The following is an 18,020-nucleotide window of genomic DNA, read 5'->3' on the forward strand; positions in this document are numbered from 1 at the left end:
CATCAGTTGAGGTTTTTGTGACATTTTAGTTACAGCACTGGCGGAGCTTTTAGTCTTGTCTGTGGTTTTAAGTGTCTAATTTTATGCTGCTGTATTAATGCTGGGTTTTTTAAAAAACAACATCTTCCTGTCATGCTCCGCTTTGGAAACCACAGTGACAGGCAGTGCTCCCTCTAAGCTGTGGAGTCTTGTGAGCAAAAATTCTACTTTGTGAGCTACTGGCATTAAAGTTGTGAGTGAGCAGTTTGGCTACTGCATAAATTAGTTTGCTCTGGAGCCGTCCTTCCTGAGCGAAGACAAAGATCTGTGAGCTGGAGGCTAATAAACTGTGAGCTAGCTCACACTAACTCAGCTTAGAGGGAACTTTGATGAGCAGCCTAGCTGTGAACAACAGGTACTATGGAGGTGGCAGTGAAATTGCCTGTTTTTTGGGGTTTTTTTTTGAACTTTGGAGAATCAATGTCTTTGCAAACTACACAGGGTGGATTTGACTTTAAATCAAATCATTGTTAATCATGATTTAAATCACTAGTCAGTAAGACTAGATATAAATGATGGTTTTTTACATGAAGACTCATTCTTACTGGTGTAATCTTAATATTTACAACCAGATGAAGGTTTTGTTTTTAGAACAATAACTCTTCAGATTACTTTTAAAGGTTCCCTTGCTCGAAAGCCAGTCAAATCCGACTCTAGGGTTGTGGTGCTCATCTCCGTTTCAAAGCCGAAGAGCCAGCGCTGTCCGAAGACATTTCCGTGGTCATGCGGCCAGCATGACTAACCACCAAGGCGCACGGAACGCTGTTACCTTCCCACCAAAGTGGTACCTATTTATCTACTTGCAATTTCTTGCTTTCGAACTGCTAGGTTGGCAGGAGCTGGAACTAGAGACGGGAGCTCACTCCGGTTTTTTACAGCTATATCAAAGAATTACTGTACTTCAGACTGTACACGCAAAGATCCTAAGATTTGTGGAGCATTCTTCTCAAGAGGTTTCACTTTCATTGTTACTGCTCCCCCCCCCCCCCCCCCGCTCCTTGTGCAGATCTATTCCACTCCAAACAGTCTTCTGTTCACTTAACTTTTTTAAACCTATCACTTAAGAGGTAAGGGGTTGATTCTGTGAACATAGATTTGCGGAGGAACAATGGAATTAAGGTCTTTTTCTCAACTCTGTATGTTTATTTTATAACATTTTTGCTGTGAAGAGGAGGCATGTTATCACTAGGGATGTGTGCTCGGTATATACCAGGGGTGGCCAATCTGCGGCTCAGGAGCCACATGCGGCTCTTTCACACATACTGTGCGGCTCCCAGCAGGGCAGCTGGGTAAGCGAAGAGGAGGCATGCTTTTTCTCTCTTCCTCCCTCCCTCCCTCCCTCCTGTCTGTTTGCTTTCTTGGCATTCTCTCTTTCTCGCTCTCCTTCTTTCCACCTCTTTCATTTTTTCTTTCCGCCTCTCTCCCTTTTTCTCTCTCTCTTAGACAAATAAATATCATTAGCAAACAAATATAATTGGACAAATAAATATCGTTATCAATACCTGTTTCTACCTCTTTTGTTTTTAGTTTTAGCAGTCTCATTTAATGTTAATAAAAACAAATTTGCATACTTTTAAATAAAAAACATGTGTGTAATATTTGTTAATGTCTTGCGGCTCTCAAACATCTGATGTTTATTTTGTGTGGCTCTTCTGTTGATCAGGTTTGGCCACCCCTGGTATATACTGAGCAGAGTATACCTTATCGGTAATTTTCGGGTATTTATTTGGCCGAATCAGATTATCTAATCTGATTCGGCTACCGATCTAGCTGAGCCTGAGTAAAAGCTGATATTATTCAGCTTTTATTTGGGCTTGGCTTCACTTGCCGAAGCGGTGTGAGTTCACCCACCCAGTTAGGTTTATAAGCAGGGGGAAAGGAAAGAGATCGATGAACCAGTTTCCAGCCATGTCAGCCTAATAGTGGGGCGGCCTCACCCATCCCACTGTTCGGTGAAGTTCAGAATAGGTTTAAATGCCTTCTGGACTCACCAAGTTGTGCCGCTGTCACGGTGTGACTACACAAGTGAGCTCAGAAGGCATTTAAAGGTTCATTTGCAGCAGCGGCACAGCAAATTCAGAAGGCATTTAAACTTTAAACTTCTGGACTCCATTATACTCTATAATGCCTTTTTTTTGCACACCCCTTGTTATCTCTGCAGACATAAATTCACAGTTTTGAGAACTTGCAAAACTAAGCATCTGTGGTAACATCTTCTAGATAGGAAAGTTGCCCAAATAATCTTACAGAAACCTCTGGGAGTGCATGACATTGTGAATGGATTAATGGAATTCATTTACCGAAAAAAGTTAAACATTGCATGAATATCCAGCCTAATGCTACAGAATTAAAAACTAATCCATATTTCATGATGAATAACCTTTGGACTCTAATGTATTTTAAATAGAAAACTGTCTTTAGATAGATTTTTCCTTAAATATTCTTTTGAAGCAATCCGATTTAAATTTGGACTCCCCCCCCCCAATTTAAATGTTAAAAATCTGATTTTAATTGTTTTTTTTTTAAAAAGAAATAATTGATTTTTATCCACCCCGTCACTACACAACTGGCCTGCCACCTCTCCCTCTGTATTTTGGAAATTCATCTCTCGTTTGAGAGGTGCTATAGGTTGAGGACTGAGAGGGAATCGGTGTCTTTGCCAACCACCACGTAGCTCATGTATGTATGACTTAACACCACATAAGGCTCCAAATATTTCTTAAACATTCAATAGTATTCAATACATGAAATACAAGAAATACAATGGGTAGGCTGGGGATTTGAAGCAGCATCTTAACATTTACTCTTTGAAACTCCCAAAAGAAAATTTTCACAATTTAAATGGACTGAAGAACACGATTTTCAAATGTCCATAAAGCAAAGCAAATACATCCACTCCTTAGGACTTAAGATAAACACTATAAAGCACGTTGCAGTCAGCAAGTAGATCCCGTCCTCGGGACTTGAAACAGACAATAAGAAATAGACTGCAGTCAACTCATTCTCCAGATTATTCAATGAGTTTTCGGTTCCTTCATCAGGACAGCAAACGGGAACTCCAAAAGAGGCACGGCCACAGGAACTTCTCAGCCAATAATGCCTCCAGACTGTCTTATTGTACAGCAATGTCTCAAGACTGCCTTGTTTTCCTTTATCCATGATGGATACATATAGCCAGACTCCATAGGTGCTTTTCCAGCTAAATGCATGTAAAGACCACCACGTAGCTGGCACCAGCCTGCCCTTTCCCCAGCTGTCTTTGGCAAATGCATCTCAGTTTGAGAGGTGCGGTGGGGGGGGGTAGGAGTGGAAAGGATCTCCCAGTCTGTGGTCAGGACTTCTAGGAAACACTGGCACACCCCTCTCATTTGCAAAACCGATGTCCTAGGGGAGCGTCGTTGGTTCCATTATGCTCCAGCGGGGCCTTGTTCTGACTCTTCTAAAGTTCTTTCTTTCTTTTTTTTTTACTCCCCCTTTGTTAAATCTTACGGGACAGACATTCCCTCCAGCCAGCCCATTGACATCCCCAATGCCAAGAAGAGGAACAAGAAGAAAAAACGCTGCCGAGCGACGGACAGTTTTTCAGGGAGGTTCGAAGGTGAGATTTCTTGGATGCGGTCTTTTTGGCACGAGCACGTGGTGGCTCCCCGGAGACACGTGGAGATGCTGTAACCTGAACCAGACCTTTCAGTCCATCAAGATCGACATTTTCTGCTCAAGCGGGCAGCCGCTCTCCAGGGTCTCAAGCAGAGAAAGGCCTTTCACATCTCCTCCAGCCTGGTCCTTGAAGCTGGAGATGCCGGGGATTGAACCTGGGACCTTCTGCATACCAAGCAGATGCATTACCATTAAGCTGTAGCTCCGCCCCATGCTAGCCCGCATGGTGGGGTGGGGAGAGTGTCAGCCAAGGCTCTGGGAGTCCCGGGTTCGAGTCCCTCCCACTCAGCCATCTGAGCTTACTGGGCGGCTTTGGACCTGTGACACACACAGTCAGCCTGACCTACCTCACAGGGTCGTGAGAATAAAAATTGGGGAGAGGAGAACAATGTTAAGCTGCTTTGGGACCCCAAAAGGGAGAAGGGTGGAGTGGTATACATGTGCAGTGAAGGACTAGCCCTCAGTTCTTATTTAAGACACTTATAAGCTGCTTTTCTACTTTAGAAATCCACAGATTTTTAAAAATTTGAGGGAAAGAATTGTCCCCCCCCCCTGTGAGAAATAAGATAGAATCGTAGAGTTGGGAGGGACCTCCATGGTCATCTAGTCCAACCCCCTGCACAATGCAGGAAATTCACAAATACCCCACCCCACCCCCCCAGTGATCCGTGCTCCATGCCCAGAAGATGGCAAAAAGACCTCCAAGATCTCCAGCCAAACTGGCCTGGAGAAAAATTGCTTCCTGACCCCGACATGGCAATCAGCATTTCCATGGGCGTGTAAGTTAAAGAGACTTTGTAAAGATCTTTCTAGTGGGACTTGTTGGAGAGTTCAGAATCCTGGAATGAAGCATGTATACCAGGGGTGTTAAACATGCGGCCCGGGGGCCGGATCAGGCCCCCGGGAGGGCTTCTATCAGGCCCACAGTGGAATTGGCTGTCTTCTGCTTCATCCGGCTATGCTGCTACTGCGTCATCGTAGGCTTGCAGCTTCCAGATACACACCTGAACAGCACGCTCAGGATTGCAACAGCACAAGACATTTTGATGCAATAATTCAGAGCAAGAGGTGTCAGTTATCAGACACGGTTAAATAAACAAAATATTGCAAGATTGTTGATGTTTTACGCATGTTTTTATTTTAAGTAAAAAAAACCAAATCCCTTTGTGTTTGTGTCCTTTATAAAGTTTATATCTCCGCTACCTGGCATTACCTTTTATGACACGTGTGGCCCGGCTGAACAAAGTCTCATTTATGTCAAATCTGGCCCTCATAACAAATGAGTTCGACACCCCTGATGTATACGTTAAATGTATAGAAAGGCCTTAGGCCAGGTACTCCATAGGGCTAGAAATTTCAGTAGCGGAGGGAATTCAGAATCGAAGAGGAATTTGGCAGAGACCTATAAGTCTCTACTGTGGGGCCTCTAATGCAGTCTGCTGTTGACAAGTGGGTTGGGTATCTTGATCTTTCTTGTTTTTGAAGTTTTTTTTTATCTGCTTGACCCAAATAGGGCAAGGTTTATTAAAAGCTTTTATTGTTTTTCTAAAGGCAAACATACATTCACAAACACACACACATGTGGGGGGGTAATAATGCATAGTACATCGTTTCACTATAAGCCTTATATACAAACAGTTTTCTCAATGCAAGTAACTAAAAAGAGGGGGCGGAACCCCATTTTCTTTGTTGGCCTCTTGTTTGCTTTTGAAGTTTTGATTACTTTTCTCCTCCTTCCTCCTCCCTGCCCGGTCTGGCAGATGTTTACCAGCTCCAAGATGAGATCCTCGGGGAAGGGGCCCACGCGAAAGTCCAGGCCTGCGTTAACCTCATCACCAACAAGGAATATGCAGTGAAGGTACTGTGTCAAAGGCGGGGAAAGGGTCCCTCTGTGGTCAGGCATCTTGTCCTCCGGCTGAAGGCTACTGTGGTCCAGATCAGCTAAACCACGCCCAAACTTTGAGGCCCAAAGGGTTATCTCTTCCCCTGTCCCCTCCCTCCTCACCAGCATTTGCAGGACTGGTTTTCTGCTGGCTGGCTAGTGGGGAGAGGCAGAAATCCCAAAGCGGCCCCTAGAGATGTAAAATTTCCGGAAATTATGAAGCTCGGGGAAAAAACTGTTTTTTTTTCCTGGAAAAAACGGAAATTTTCGGAAAAATTGAAAAAAAATGCTACATTAGCATTTATTTTGTCTTTTCTAGATTGAAAGTCATCTTTTTAAGGAACTTTAGGAACATAAAATATGACTATGGACATTTTTACTTGGCATGAAATTATCACAACTAGCATATTCAAAATATAGTGTATCCAAACAATTATTACAAACAGAATACCCTCCAACATGCAAAAACAAAACTGAAACTTTTTTATTTTCTTCAGACAATTGCACCTCCTAAAGGAAGAAATGCATCTTGTTCTTGCATTGGAGAGTTCAGTTTGTAATCTAGGACTTGCTTGTCCTCAGTGCACAGAAATTAGATCAATCTGATACCAGATTGATCTAATATATATATATTAGAAATGATTTGAAAAATATTTGAACACCTTGTTTTAAAATATTTTACCGTATCCTGTCTCTGTACCTTCTGGAGGGCACCAGGGAAGACTTGATTTTTGCCTGGTGGAACCAGCATCCGAATCCCTCTTCTCAGTCATAAGGGCTTTGCATTATCTTATACGTGTTAATCCAGATGATTCTCTTGCCGAGGGACGGGCCCTAGGTCTCGGGGGGACAGTCTGTCTGTTTTCGAGAGGCCATTGTTCAGTAGCGCACGGTAGGTTCAGGGCGGACAAAAGGGAAGGATACTTTATCGGGAGAGGGATTAAAATGTGGAGTTCACTGCCAGAGGATAAACAGCTATAATGAGAGAGATTCATGGAGGAGGGACTTGTATCAGTGGCTGCTCGCCATGGTGACTGAGGGGAACCTCCGCATTCAGAGGCACTAAACCTTTGAATTCCAGAGCCAGGAGGCAGCGTTCGGGGAAGGCCTGGGCCTCTATGCCTTGTTGTTGGCCCTCCAGAGGGACTGGTTGGCCACTGTGTGATGTCAAATTGATCGGCACAGTCGTAAGACAATACAAAGACCAAAAAGAACTGTGAAAGAGTGACGCTTAATAATTTTTTTAAAAGAATCAATTATACAAAAAGTGAACAATACCAATAGCCAGTGTTCCCTCTAAGCTGTGGAGTCTTGTGAGCAAAAATTCTACTCTGTGAGCTACTGGCATTAAAGTTGTGAGCAAGCGATTTGGCGACTGCATAAATTAGTGTGCTCTGGAGCCATTCTTTCCTGAGGTAAGACAAAAATCTGTGAGCCGGAGACTAAAAAAACTGAGCTACCTCCCACTAACTCAGCTTAGAGGGAACACTGCCAATAGCCCATGGTAGGCTGCATTAGATATTACAGCTATTATGAACATTGCAAATCTTCACTGATACCTTTGAAACGTCACCAGAGGAAATGAATTACTGAGAGACAGTATTTGTCTCACATCTTTGTTCGGAAGAAGATCTACCTTCGAAACGGCAAGACATTCTGGAGATCACCGTCATTTTTCTATTGTTATGTATATTATTATTGTTCACTTTTTGTATCATTGATTCTTTAAAAAATTTTATTGCGTCACTCTTTCACAGTTCTTTTTGGTCTTTGTATGGCCACTGTGTGAGACAGGATGTTGGACTAGAGGGGCCACTTGTCTGATCCAGCAGGGCTCTTCTTATATTCCTATGAAGGCCTTGGCCTCTCTGCCCTGTTGTTGACCCTCCAGAGGAACCGGTTGGCCACTGTCTGAGACAGGCTCTTGGACAACAGACCATTGGTCTGATCCAGCAGGGCTCTTCTCATGTTCTTAGTCTATGCTTGGTGGCTGACCTGGCTCCCATGCATGGGGGCTGTATAATTACTGTTAAATATTCTGTTTCCCTCCGCACCAACTTGTTCCTTCATCCTCGTTTTGCCTTGGCGGGGTCGCGTTTTTCTTCACGTTCTCCCAAGGGGGCTTTGTCAAAAGTTCTTTCTAGTGGTTAGGCAAGAAGAAAGGCCAAAAAGCTTGGGGGCTGTGTGTGAATCCTCATACCTCGGGATAACTCCGCCACCCTGTTCCCCTTTAACGAACCCTGCAGCCGAGAGAACAAGGGACAGTGTTGCTAGCCCCACCAGCTCTAAATCAGGATGTCAGCCCTGCAAGGCGAACACTTTCAGTCTCTCTTCCACAGCGCGATTGTTCTCGTTGCTGTGGTCAGTGACGGCCTGGTGCCCTGGGTGCCGATTGAAGCCCCCAAACCTGAAGAACACCACAAAATATACTTAAGGAAGTTTATTTATTAAAGGATTGTGCAGGTAAAGGACTCCAAATCAGGATGTCAGCCCTGCAAGGCGGGACACTTTCCGTCTCTCTTCCACAGCGCGATTGCTCTCGTTGCTGTGGTCAGTGACGGCCTAGTGCCCTGGGTGCCGATTGATGCCCCCAAACATGAAGAACACCACAAAATATACTTAAGGAAGTTTATTTATTAAAGGATTGTGCAGGTAAAGGTAAAGGTTTCCCTTGCTCGAAAGCCAGTCGAATCCGACTAGGGATGCAGTGCTCATCTCCATTTCCAAGCTGAAGAGTCAGCGCTGTCTGAAGACTTCTCAGTGGTCATGTGGCCGGCATGACTAAACGCCGAGGCGCACGGAACGCTGTTCCCTTCCCACCGAAGCGGTACCTATTTATCTACTTGCAATGTCTTGCTTTCGAACTGCTAGGTTGGCAGGAGCTGGGACCAGAGACGGGAGCTCACTCCATCTTGCGGCACTCGGGTCTCGAACAGCCGAACTACCGACCTTTCAGTCTGCAGTTCAGCGTCTTAACCGCTTGAGCCACCGCAGCCCCTAAAGGATTGTGCGGGACTGTACAAATATAAGAACTCTGAACAAGAGTAAAATAATACCTTAAGCTAGGTTGTGTGTGTGTAAGTTCCATTGTGTAGCTTCCGACTTACGACAACCCGATGTATGACCGACTTCCAAAATGTCCAATTTTTAACAGCCTTGCTCAGATCTTGCAAACTGAGAGCTGTGGTTTCCTTTGGGGAGTTCATCCATCTCAGGTTGGGTCTTCCTCTTTTCCCGCTGCCTTCCACTTTCTCTTGCATGATTGTCTTTTCCAGTGACTGTGGTCTTCTCATGGATGTATGATAGCCTCAGTTTGCTAACCCCAAATAAGTATATAAGCTTTGGCAGCAGTGTTCCCTCTAAGCTGAGTGAGTGTGAGCTAGCTCACAGTTTTTTAGCCTACGGCTCACACATTTTTGTCTCCGCTCAGGAAGGAGGGCTCCAGAGCAAACTCATTTATGCAGTAGCCAAGTCACTCGCTCGCAACCTTAATGCCAGTAGCTCGCAAAGTAGGATTTTTGCTCACAAGACCCCACAGCTTAGAGGGAGCATTGTTTGCAGGGGTCATTTAGTAGAAAAAGAGGTGCAGGAGCTCATTAGCATAGCTCATTAGCATAACTTACTTGCATATGCCACACCCCCTGACATCACCGGAAGTGTGTCAGAAGGCAACACCCACTCAGGCTCCACTAGGCTGTTTTGGATTGCTAGCTATTGTGGGGGGGACGGGGACGTGCAGATCTGTCCTCACAGAGGAGGGAGAGCTTGTACCTGAATAAAACTTGGTCTTAAAGGTGCCACTGGACTGTTTTGGACCGGGGGGCTGGGGGGAGCTCTGCAACTTACCTGGCTGCTTCTTGCTCTGACTGAGGGCTGCTGGGAGCAGGGGGTGGGGCTTGTTGCATGTGCCCGCCCCCTTGGCTCTTTACTGCTGGAGCTCCGCTCCTGTGCGCTCCTGCAGGAAATGACCCCTGAGCTTTGGTTCTCTGATGCAGGTGTTCCCTGGCCAGACTGAGACAAAGAGTCCCAACAGAGTTTTCAGAGTCCAAAAGGCAGATAGGGCCTCAACCTATGGTAAAGAAGTGACCCAAAAGAAGGTACCAAGTAGACTGAAAGGTTTTGCTTTGTGCCAAACTGCCTGAGGTTAGCATGATCCTGGTTGACCAGTCTGATGCTCTGCTAAGCAGGTGACCTGACCAATCAGGTGGGTTGCTAATATGAGACCATGTGCTCTGCAGCTCTATGCAGGTCCAGTTAACGTTCCCAGGGTACGCAAGGGCAGAAATCCTTCCTAGTTCTGGCCTTGAGAATCTGTAGGCCCCATGGACTTCACCGGCACCTGTGTCTAACTCCCATCTCCTCCTTCTCTCTTCCTTGGAAACCACAGTGACCATGACCTTGAGTCCTCAGAGAGAGAAGCTTCCAGGATCTGGCTAGGCCATAAGCCTGAACCAAAGTTTCAGAAGCTAAACTTGAAAGGCTTGGAGGCCAGTTTCTTGTCAGGCTCTATCCATCCCTTTGAAATAAGCCCCCAAAAGTGTCTAGCTCACAGATCATTTCTCACCTTCCTGCTCTTAGTCGATGTTGCGTTCAAGTAGGAGGAGATGTCTTCAGGGACGGGTTGGTCACCTGCAGGTGGTTCTTAGTTCGCCCTGGGTGAGTGTCAACTTGAGAAGACTGACTTAATAACTAGTGTTTGGGAGTTGGCTCGGCCAAACAAACGGGTTGGGTGGCTTTGAGCCGAGGTAGTCCATCTCGGGCCCAGCCCTCCTCACGGGTCGCTGAGAGGATGCGGACAGGATGAAAATTGTGACGTTCACTTTGTGAATGCGTCAGGAAGGAAGGTGGCGTGCTTTATAGCCTGATCTTGTCAGGTCTCAGAAGCTAAGCCGGGTCGGTTCTTGGATGGGAGACTGCCAAGGGAGACTCTGCAGAGGAAGACAAAACCTCTTCTTGACTTGATGACACTTCACACACACACACAACTGGGGCATCTAGTGAAGTATCCATCCAGGTGTGACACCGATTTCCCCTTACAGCCTTGGTTGAATCCCTTCACTGTTTGGGACTATTGCCGGTGCCTTTCTCCCATTCAAAGATCGTTAGCTATTCCCCTGGCTTTGAGTGTCTCTTCCTGTTATGGTGTGGTATTTGAACACATCCAGGCGAGGCCGGGTTCCTGAGCAGCTTTTGCCAGCTGTGCTTCTTTGTGTGTTTTTCCTGCCCTAAGAAAAATCTGTGGTCCAAATCCTATGCATGTTGCATTGAATTTGCTGGTAATTTATACCCAGGAAAGCATGCAAAAGGATTCAGCCACAGAATTTTCTCCCATAAGAAAAGGTGGAGGAGTTCTGGGGCTTATTAGTTGATAAAAAAAATTGGCTTGACGGGGAGGCGTAAAGCCAGTTTCTAAGGTTATCGAAGGCCTGGAGAAAGCAGATAGAGCGAACTTTATATCCATCTCCCTAGAACTTGGGGCCATCCAATGAGGTTCATCAGCCAGAGGTGGAGGATGGAGAAATCAAAGTACCACTTTTACATGAGGCGCAGTTCTTTTACATGAGGCGCAGTTCTTTTACATGAGGCGCAGTTCACCTGTGCTGTCTCCTGCTTTATGGAAACCATTTATGGTGGGTGGGGAGAGAGAGCAATTCATCAGTATAATACAAAATTGTTTTTGCTCGTCTGGAGAAACAGTTGAGTCGCCAGAGGAGACCAATTGAGTGACTCTTTGTGAACCTGAACTTCAGTCCTCACAGAGCTACCTTTCTGAGTTGGTGGTTCTCCTTTTCCTCCCTCCCACTGTTTCAGCGTAGGCTGGAGCCCCTGCACCTATTTATTTATTATAAACAAGGAACAAAACAGGTTGGCTACTCAAGAAACTTTTAGATATACTGGAAACCTTTCAGCAGATTATTTGGGGGGGGGGATCATCCCTTTGTTTTAGAGTAAGTAATTAGGTTGTTTGGTTGCTGGTATATTATTTTAAGAGAAATGTAGCAAAAAAAGAATTCCAGACGGAATAATAAGAAATACAATAATATTTTACTTTATCAAATACAATAATAGTAAATAAAATGCAAAAATAGACAGGAGTTTCGGGTCATCTGAAAGACCCGCAAGATTTCGGTCGGTCAGAAGCGGACTTCTTCAGATGCTAATTAAGTTCATTGAAAAATTAATTTCTTTTAAAAACAAACAGCGGTCCCGGCTCCGTCCCTAAAACATTGGCTTCTACAACCTTGTGAGAAGTTGGTGAAAGTTAGTTGAGATGTTCTTCAGAGCGGGGGAGATGGGGGGAGTTGAATTTTTCAAGTTAGTTTGATTCCCTCCTCCCGAAAAAAGCTAGAACTGATATGCTTTCCCTTTTTCAACATTAATTTCCCTCTCCTGATTCCCCCCACCCCCGCCCAAGGCCTTCCCAGTTTCAGATAATAAAAAGCACTCCGTTTTTCTGACTGGCGTAACCAATGAGTGACGTGGGTCGAGCATTTAGCTGGGATCTGAATAGAACGGGTAGACCCTGGCAGCGTCTGTCTGTTTGGGACAGATTGGGGGGGGGACGGCTGTAAAAAGGGGAGGGGGAAGCGTTGAGGTTATGACCTCCTTGGTAAGGGGGGATTAGAACAGCTGCTGCATTGAGTTGGCGTCTCCACAGGCCTTTTATTGGCAAAGGGAGAAGAACAAGGGCTCTCTTCATGCCGCTTTGGGCCAGAAAATGTCAACGACACTGCATTTTAAAAGCCCGCCCACTCCCCTGATATAATTCAGGTTTCTCCCCCTACGCCGATCCCCTTTCTGCTCAGCAAGATGCACAGGTTCTTTATTTTGGAAGTGGATTCTGACTGGATTTCTTAAAGGGCGTGGAACTTCTTGGGACTCTGGGGAGAAACAAACAAATTTGCTTCTCTGACGCCAACCGCAGAGGCTGTTTCTTCCGCAGGAAGGGGGTGGTTGAAACAGGAGGTGCATTTTTGCTGCCCCCCCAACTTATAATGGAAAGAGGTGGAGTGACACAATTTACGTTTTAAAAACCACCAAACCCAAAGTTTTGGCTACCCAGGGTGCGGACGAGACTTTGGCATTTAGTGTGAGAGGCATATGTTTCTGTCTTGTAGCTTGCATGCAGAAAGTTGGCATCTCAGGCAAAATGGCCCAACTCCTCTCTAGTTGCAAAGGATTTAGGATGTGGGTAGGTGAACTGGAGCATCCAGTTACATGAGCTTGGACCTACAAGTCTTCACGCAGATGCACCCGCACTTAAAAAAAATTCTCCCTTTTTTAAAGATCATCGAGAAGCGTCTCGGACACATCCGGAGCAGAGTCTTCCGAGAAGTGGAGATGTTGTACCAGTGCCAGGGACATAGGTAAGTGTGTGTGTGGTTCAGGACCCTAGTCCTCATGGAGGCGTTAAATCTGAACCCATGCCTCCTCTGCCTGAGGATCGAACTATGTGATAATGTTTTTTGAAGTGAATGTTTTTCAAGAGCCAGTTTGGTGTAGTGGTTAAGTGCGCAGACTCTGATCTGGGAGAACCAGGTTTGATTCCCCACTCCTCCACTCGCAGCTGCTGGATGACCTTGGGCAAGCCATAGTTCTGTCAGAGCTGTTCTTGAAAAAGAGCAGTTTCTGTCAGAGCTCTCTCGGCCCCATCTACCTCACAGGGTGTCTGTTGTGGGGAGGGGAAGGGAGAGGAGTTTGTAAGCCGCTCTGAGACTCTGAGTGAAGGGCGGGGTATGAATCCAATCTCTTCTTCTTCTCTTCCAGCTCAGTGTGAAGGACAGGATCTTAAATCTGACATTTAAACAGAAGTAGTGTGATTTAAAGTTTGACCAGTGTGGTCTGTACCCCAACCCTCCACCTGACAGATTTAACCCGTGTGGCTTCTGAATAGAATAAGTTCAGCACCTGTGAAGCTAACAGGAGAAGAAAAGTAACTTTTATTTACTTCCAAGGATAGGGGAACAAGGTGGTTCAGAAAAGAGGATAGAAACTATTCACGGGTGGGGCACGGTTGAGGATTTAGGAGTGTTGAGAGCAGCGAAGTCTGTATCCCTGAGGCGAATGTTGGCCTCCCCTCAACCTTGGGATTCTCACAGTTTTAAATGCGAGCTCCTCTCAGAAACCACAGATCTTGCACAAGTTTCCCTCAGAAACTGGGGCTTCAAAGACAGCGGCAGTCTCTTCTTCAGGATAGCCTGCCTTGTCATAAAACACAGGCTTAAGAGACTTCTGCAGTCTCCTGAGACAGGGGAGAATTTCAGACAGCCGATATATTCCGGTTCAGGAATCGTTCCCTACCTGTTTCTGGTCTGACATTTCAGACAGAACTGTTTGAGTAACGGTTCCCTACCGGAATATATTTTCACTTTCAGACAGAAACGCTTCTGTCCCGTTCAGGAAACGGGGCCGAACCGTTTTACCTGCAAACTGCTTCCAAGCGGTCTCCACTTTTCTATACCGTTTCTGAAGCGCTACGGGGTGCTGTGTAAAATGCCCCGTAGCGCTTCCTGATTTCCTGCCAAAGCCTGCAGTCCAATGAGGTACTTGTTTCCAGGTGGCAGATGTAGCCATCTCGTGTATCCCAGTGGAGTCCAGGCATTCCAATGGGGTTGCTGTTTTGGTGTTGTGTTATAGCGCTATAGCGCCATAGCGCTATAAAATGAACGTTCAAAAAAAAAAGGATGAAGATCGCCTGCGGGGCGAAAAAGGGCGGGAAAACAAAGCGGCATAGTCTGAAATGCCAAACTGCTTCAGAGATGGCTCCTTACCGGTAGGAGAAAGGCTGTGTGAAATGGCAGCCCTGTACTGGTTTACTCCAAGACAGTACAATAACGGCTTAAAAAGGGGATAAAAAAGGGTAATGTGAAATTCCCCAGGTTCTCTCGCCACTAACACTCTGGAGCAATGCTCCCTCTAAGCGGTGGAGCCTTGTGAGCAAAAATTCTGCTTTCTGGCATTAAAGTCGTGAGCGAGCGATTTGGCTGCTGCATGAATCAGTTTGCTCTGGAGCCCTCCTTCCTGAGCCAAGACAAAAATGTGTGAACCGGAGGCTAAAAAACTGTGAGCTAACTCACACTAACTCAGCTTAGAGGGAACACTGACTGCAACCTGGAGGGACAAACCCCATCTCCATACATTTGCTCACACATACTCTGAGACAGAGTTCCCTCCAGTCTGTCGGTGTATTTCGGACACTGGCAGGACCTTTGCCCCTCCGTCACAGTTGGGTCTGAAGAACCTGACTCGCTTTCCCCTCGGCAGCTGCGGGGAATGTTTTTAACTCTCGTGGGGGCCCCAGTTTGGCGTGGGACTGCAGCGTGTGTGTGTGGGGAGGTGCTCCATGTCGTTTCCCTGAGCCAAAACCGGTTCCCGCAGACTTTAAAACCAACATTGCTCAAAGAGAGAGTGAAATGGGCTTTAGTCTGTGGAGGGGCAGATTTATCTCCGGCTCTGGGCTCCTTACCATTGCCGTCCTGTGTATTGTGGAGGATTCTGTCTCACTTCGAGTACTCGCGGTAATTCCGTGGTGGAATAAAGGCCGCGTCCCTTTTGATTTGTGAAATGGAATGTTATTGCATGTGCGTGACCCTCCAGTTAGGTTAGGCTGGGGAAGACGGAGAGACCTTACCGAGTGAGCTTCTTGGTAGAGTGGGGGGATTCAAACTCAGGTCTTCCTAGTCTGAGTCCGATGCTCTGCTGCGTCGTTCCTAGTTCCGGGAGTTGATGCTCCAGTCCTCTTAAATGCACCTGTGATAGAGAATAGGATTATGCATGTCACCCGCGCAGACACAAATTCTGTCCCTGTCGCTAGAGAAACTATGTCCCCAATGTGGCGAATACAGCTGTGTGTACTCGCTCCCGCTGTGTACGTGTTACAGTGTACACCTGTGCATTACTGCATTCTCTCTCCTGCCAAAGCTGGGCACGTGTGGACTCCTTCCTCTCTTGCTTGCGGTGGCCTCGTCCCCCGTGGTCAACCCTTCTCCTCCTTGGCCTTCTAGAACCTTTTCTAGGCAGATCTGTTTGAAAAAACTTTTCTCACCCTCCCTTTTTTTTGGGATTTTTCTTTCTGACAGGAACATCTTGGAACTGATTGAGTTCTTTGAAGAAGAGGACCGATTCTACCTCGTGTTTGAGAAGATGAGGGGAGGTGAGCACCGTCGTTTCGATTTGATTTTTCTAAGCCACAGTTCTTCCTCCGTCTTCGACAGCCAAGACACGATTTTGATATTCTCTCATCACAAGCTTTCCAGCAAGGGCGACTCCGGGCCACCTGTGGCTCTTGTGGACAGTCTCCAATTTTTGCAAGCCGCTGAGGTTGGCAGTAAAGCAGGGTAGGGTGTGGAGGTTTTTTTTGCCTGTGTCTTAAGAGTTGAGGTTGGTAGGTTGGCGTTCTTGTGGGCAGCAGCTTCAGATGGAGGGAAGGAATTACGGCTTCACCCATCTTGCAGAACTTGCCACCTCGAGCCATAACCATTGCCCCACTGGCTTACGAGGGCTTTAAGGGGGAGGTGTTGACAAATGCGTGGCGGTCCCTTGGAGACTGTGCACCATGATTGCTAAATGGAACCTCTGAATACTAGTTCATTCATTCATAGACCTTTATTGGCATATCATTAGTCACAAGCAATGTTCCCTCTAAGCTGAGTTAGTGTGAGCTAGCTCACGGTTTTTTAGCCTCCAGCTCACACATTTTTGTCTTAGCTCTGGAAGGATGGCTCCAGAGCAAACTAACTTATGCAGTAGCCAAATTGCTCGCTCACAACTTTAATGCCAGGAGCTCACAAAGTAGAGTTTTTGCTCATAAGACTCCACAGCTTAGAGGGACCATTGGCCACAAGGTATATAAAACATTGTATCGTACAATTAAAATCTAAGATTCCATACAAATTTAGTACAATCAAAACAGTACTATCTAAAATTTTGTCCCTTAAGAACTTCGGTAAGAAACTTGGCAGCCTCATTAGTGATCTCAGGGATCGAATCATCCAAGAGAAGTTGACATTTTAACTTGTTACTCAAATAACTTTTAGGATGGAGCCAAGTTAGAAGGAATTTTCTGCGAGGTAGCTCGTACAGGGGGCATTCGACAATTCTATGCGCAATCGTGTCCAGGGCGTTAAGATCACAGGGGCACAGCCGTTCTCGTCTTGGGATTTGATGGTATCTGCCTTAGAGTATTCTAGAGGGAAATGCGTGAACCCTGGCCAGAAGAAAAGCTCTGCGGATGAAGAGGGATGTCGAGATTGTAAAAATATTGGGGCATCTTGCCTAAATGGTTAGAGAGGCCGAGCATGGCAGGTGAACAGATATGAGGTTGGGTAGGGTGCAACTTTTGCAGATCAATATCTAAGAGTCGTTCTTTGATTAGTTTAAAAATATGAGGCTCATTGGTTAGGGTTGAATACTAGTTGTTGGGCGTTGGGATGGCACTGCGTGTGTGTGTGTGTGTGGGGTGAGATGGGCCTTCTCAGGTATCTGGTCATTGTGGGAAACAGGGTGCTGGTGTAGTGGTTAAGTGCGCAGACTCTAATCTGGGAGAACCGGGTTTGATTCCCCACTCCTCCACTCGCACCTGCTCATGTGACCTTGGGTCACTCACAAGCTGTGGCACAGCTGTCCTTGAAAAAGAGCAGTTTCTGTCAAGAGTTCTCTCAGCCCCACCTACCTCACAGGGTGTCTGTTGTGGGGAGGGGAAGGGAAAGGAGATTGTAAGCCGCTCTGAGACTCCTTCAGGTAGTGCACTCCAATCTCTTCTTCTTGTTCTTCTTGATGATGCTCTGCCCTCTTTCTCCATTTACTCCCCAGGCTCCATCTTAACCCACATCCACTGTCGGCGCCATTTCAACGAACTGGAGGCCAGCATGGTGGTACAAGATATTTCGAGTGCCCTTAATTACTTGCACAACAAAGGTGGGTGCCTTTTGGGGGGCAGTGTTCCCTCTAAACTGAGTTAGTGTGAGCTAGCTCACAGGTTTTAGCCGCCGGCTCACACCTTTTTTTTATCTTAGCTCAGGAAGGAGGGCTCCAGAGCATACTAATTTATGCAGAAGCCAAATCACTCGCTCACAACTTAATGCCAGTAGCTCACAAAGTAGAATTTTTGCTCACAAGACTCCACAGCTTAGAGGGAGCGTTGTTTGGGGGCACGGTCTTTCCGAGGCACCTGGGCACCTTCTGGCACTGCCCTTCTCTCTCGCCGCCTATCAGGGCGATGTCCTTCACCCGCGCCCTCCGCGGCCTGAGGCAGTGCGTGGGTGGGGAGCTCTGCTCCGCCGTGCGGCATCCGGCCCTTTCCAACGCCGCCCTCCTCGCCTCTCGCCGTGCTGGTTGAACGGAATTTCAAAGCAAAATATTTTTTTAGGCTCCAGAGGAATTATGGGCAGGTGCCCTACTTGCTGTTCAAATCTTGTTTTTCCAGTTCTTTGCCAGCTGCAGC

At 46.4% G+C, this 18,020-nt stretch overlaps 1 protein-coding gene across 1 annotated transcript in view; it reads left to right on the forward strand.

Moving 5' to 3' along the window:
* Nucleotides 1-18,020, forward strand: part of MKNK2 (MAP kinase interacting serine/threonine kinase 2) — a 53,421-nt gene that overhangs the window by 13,659 nt on the left and 21,742 nt on the right. Inside the window, exons 4-8 of the mRNA XM_015407108.1 lie at nucleotides 3,536-3,637; nucleotides 5,457-5,554; nucleotides 12,866-12,945; nucleotides 15,658-15,731; nucleotides 17,390-17,494. Of these exons, the coding sequence (XP_015262594.1) occupies nucleotides 3,536-3,637; nucleotides 5,457-5,554; nucleotides 12,866-12,945; nucleotides 15,658-15,731; nucleotides 17,390-17,494 (459 nt within the window). The remainder of the gene's footprint in view (nucleotides 1-3,535; nucleotides 3,638-5,456; nucleotides 5,555-12,865; nucleotides 12,946-15,657; nucleotides 15,732-17,389; nucleotides 17,495-18,020) is intronic.

The sequence above is a fragment of the Gekko japonicus genome, unplaced genomic scaffold (assembly GCF_001447785.1).
Source record: "Gekko japonicus isolate JY-2015 unplaced genomic scaffold, Gekko_japonicus_V1.1 scaffold3173, whole genome shotgun sequence".
NCBI classification, from domain to species: Eukaryota; Metazoa; Chordata; class Lepidosauria; order Squamata; family Gekkonidae; genus Gekko; species Gekko japonicus.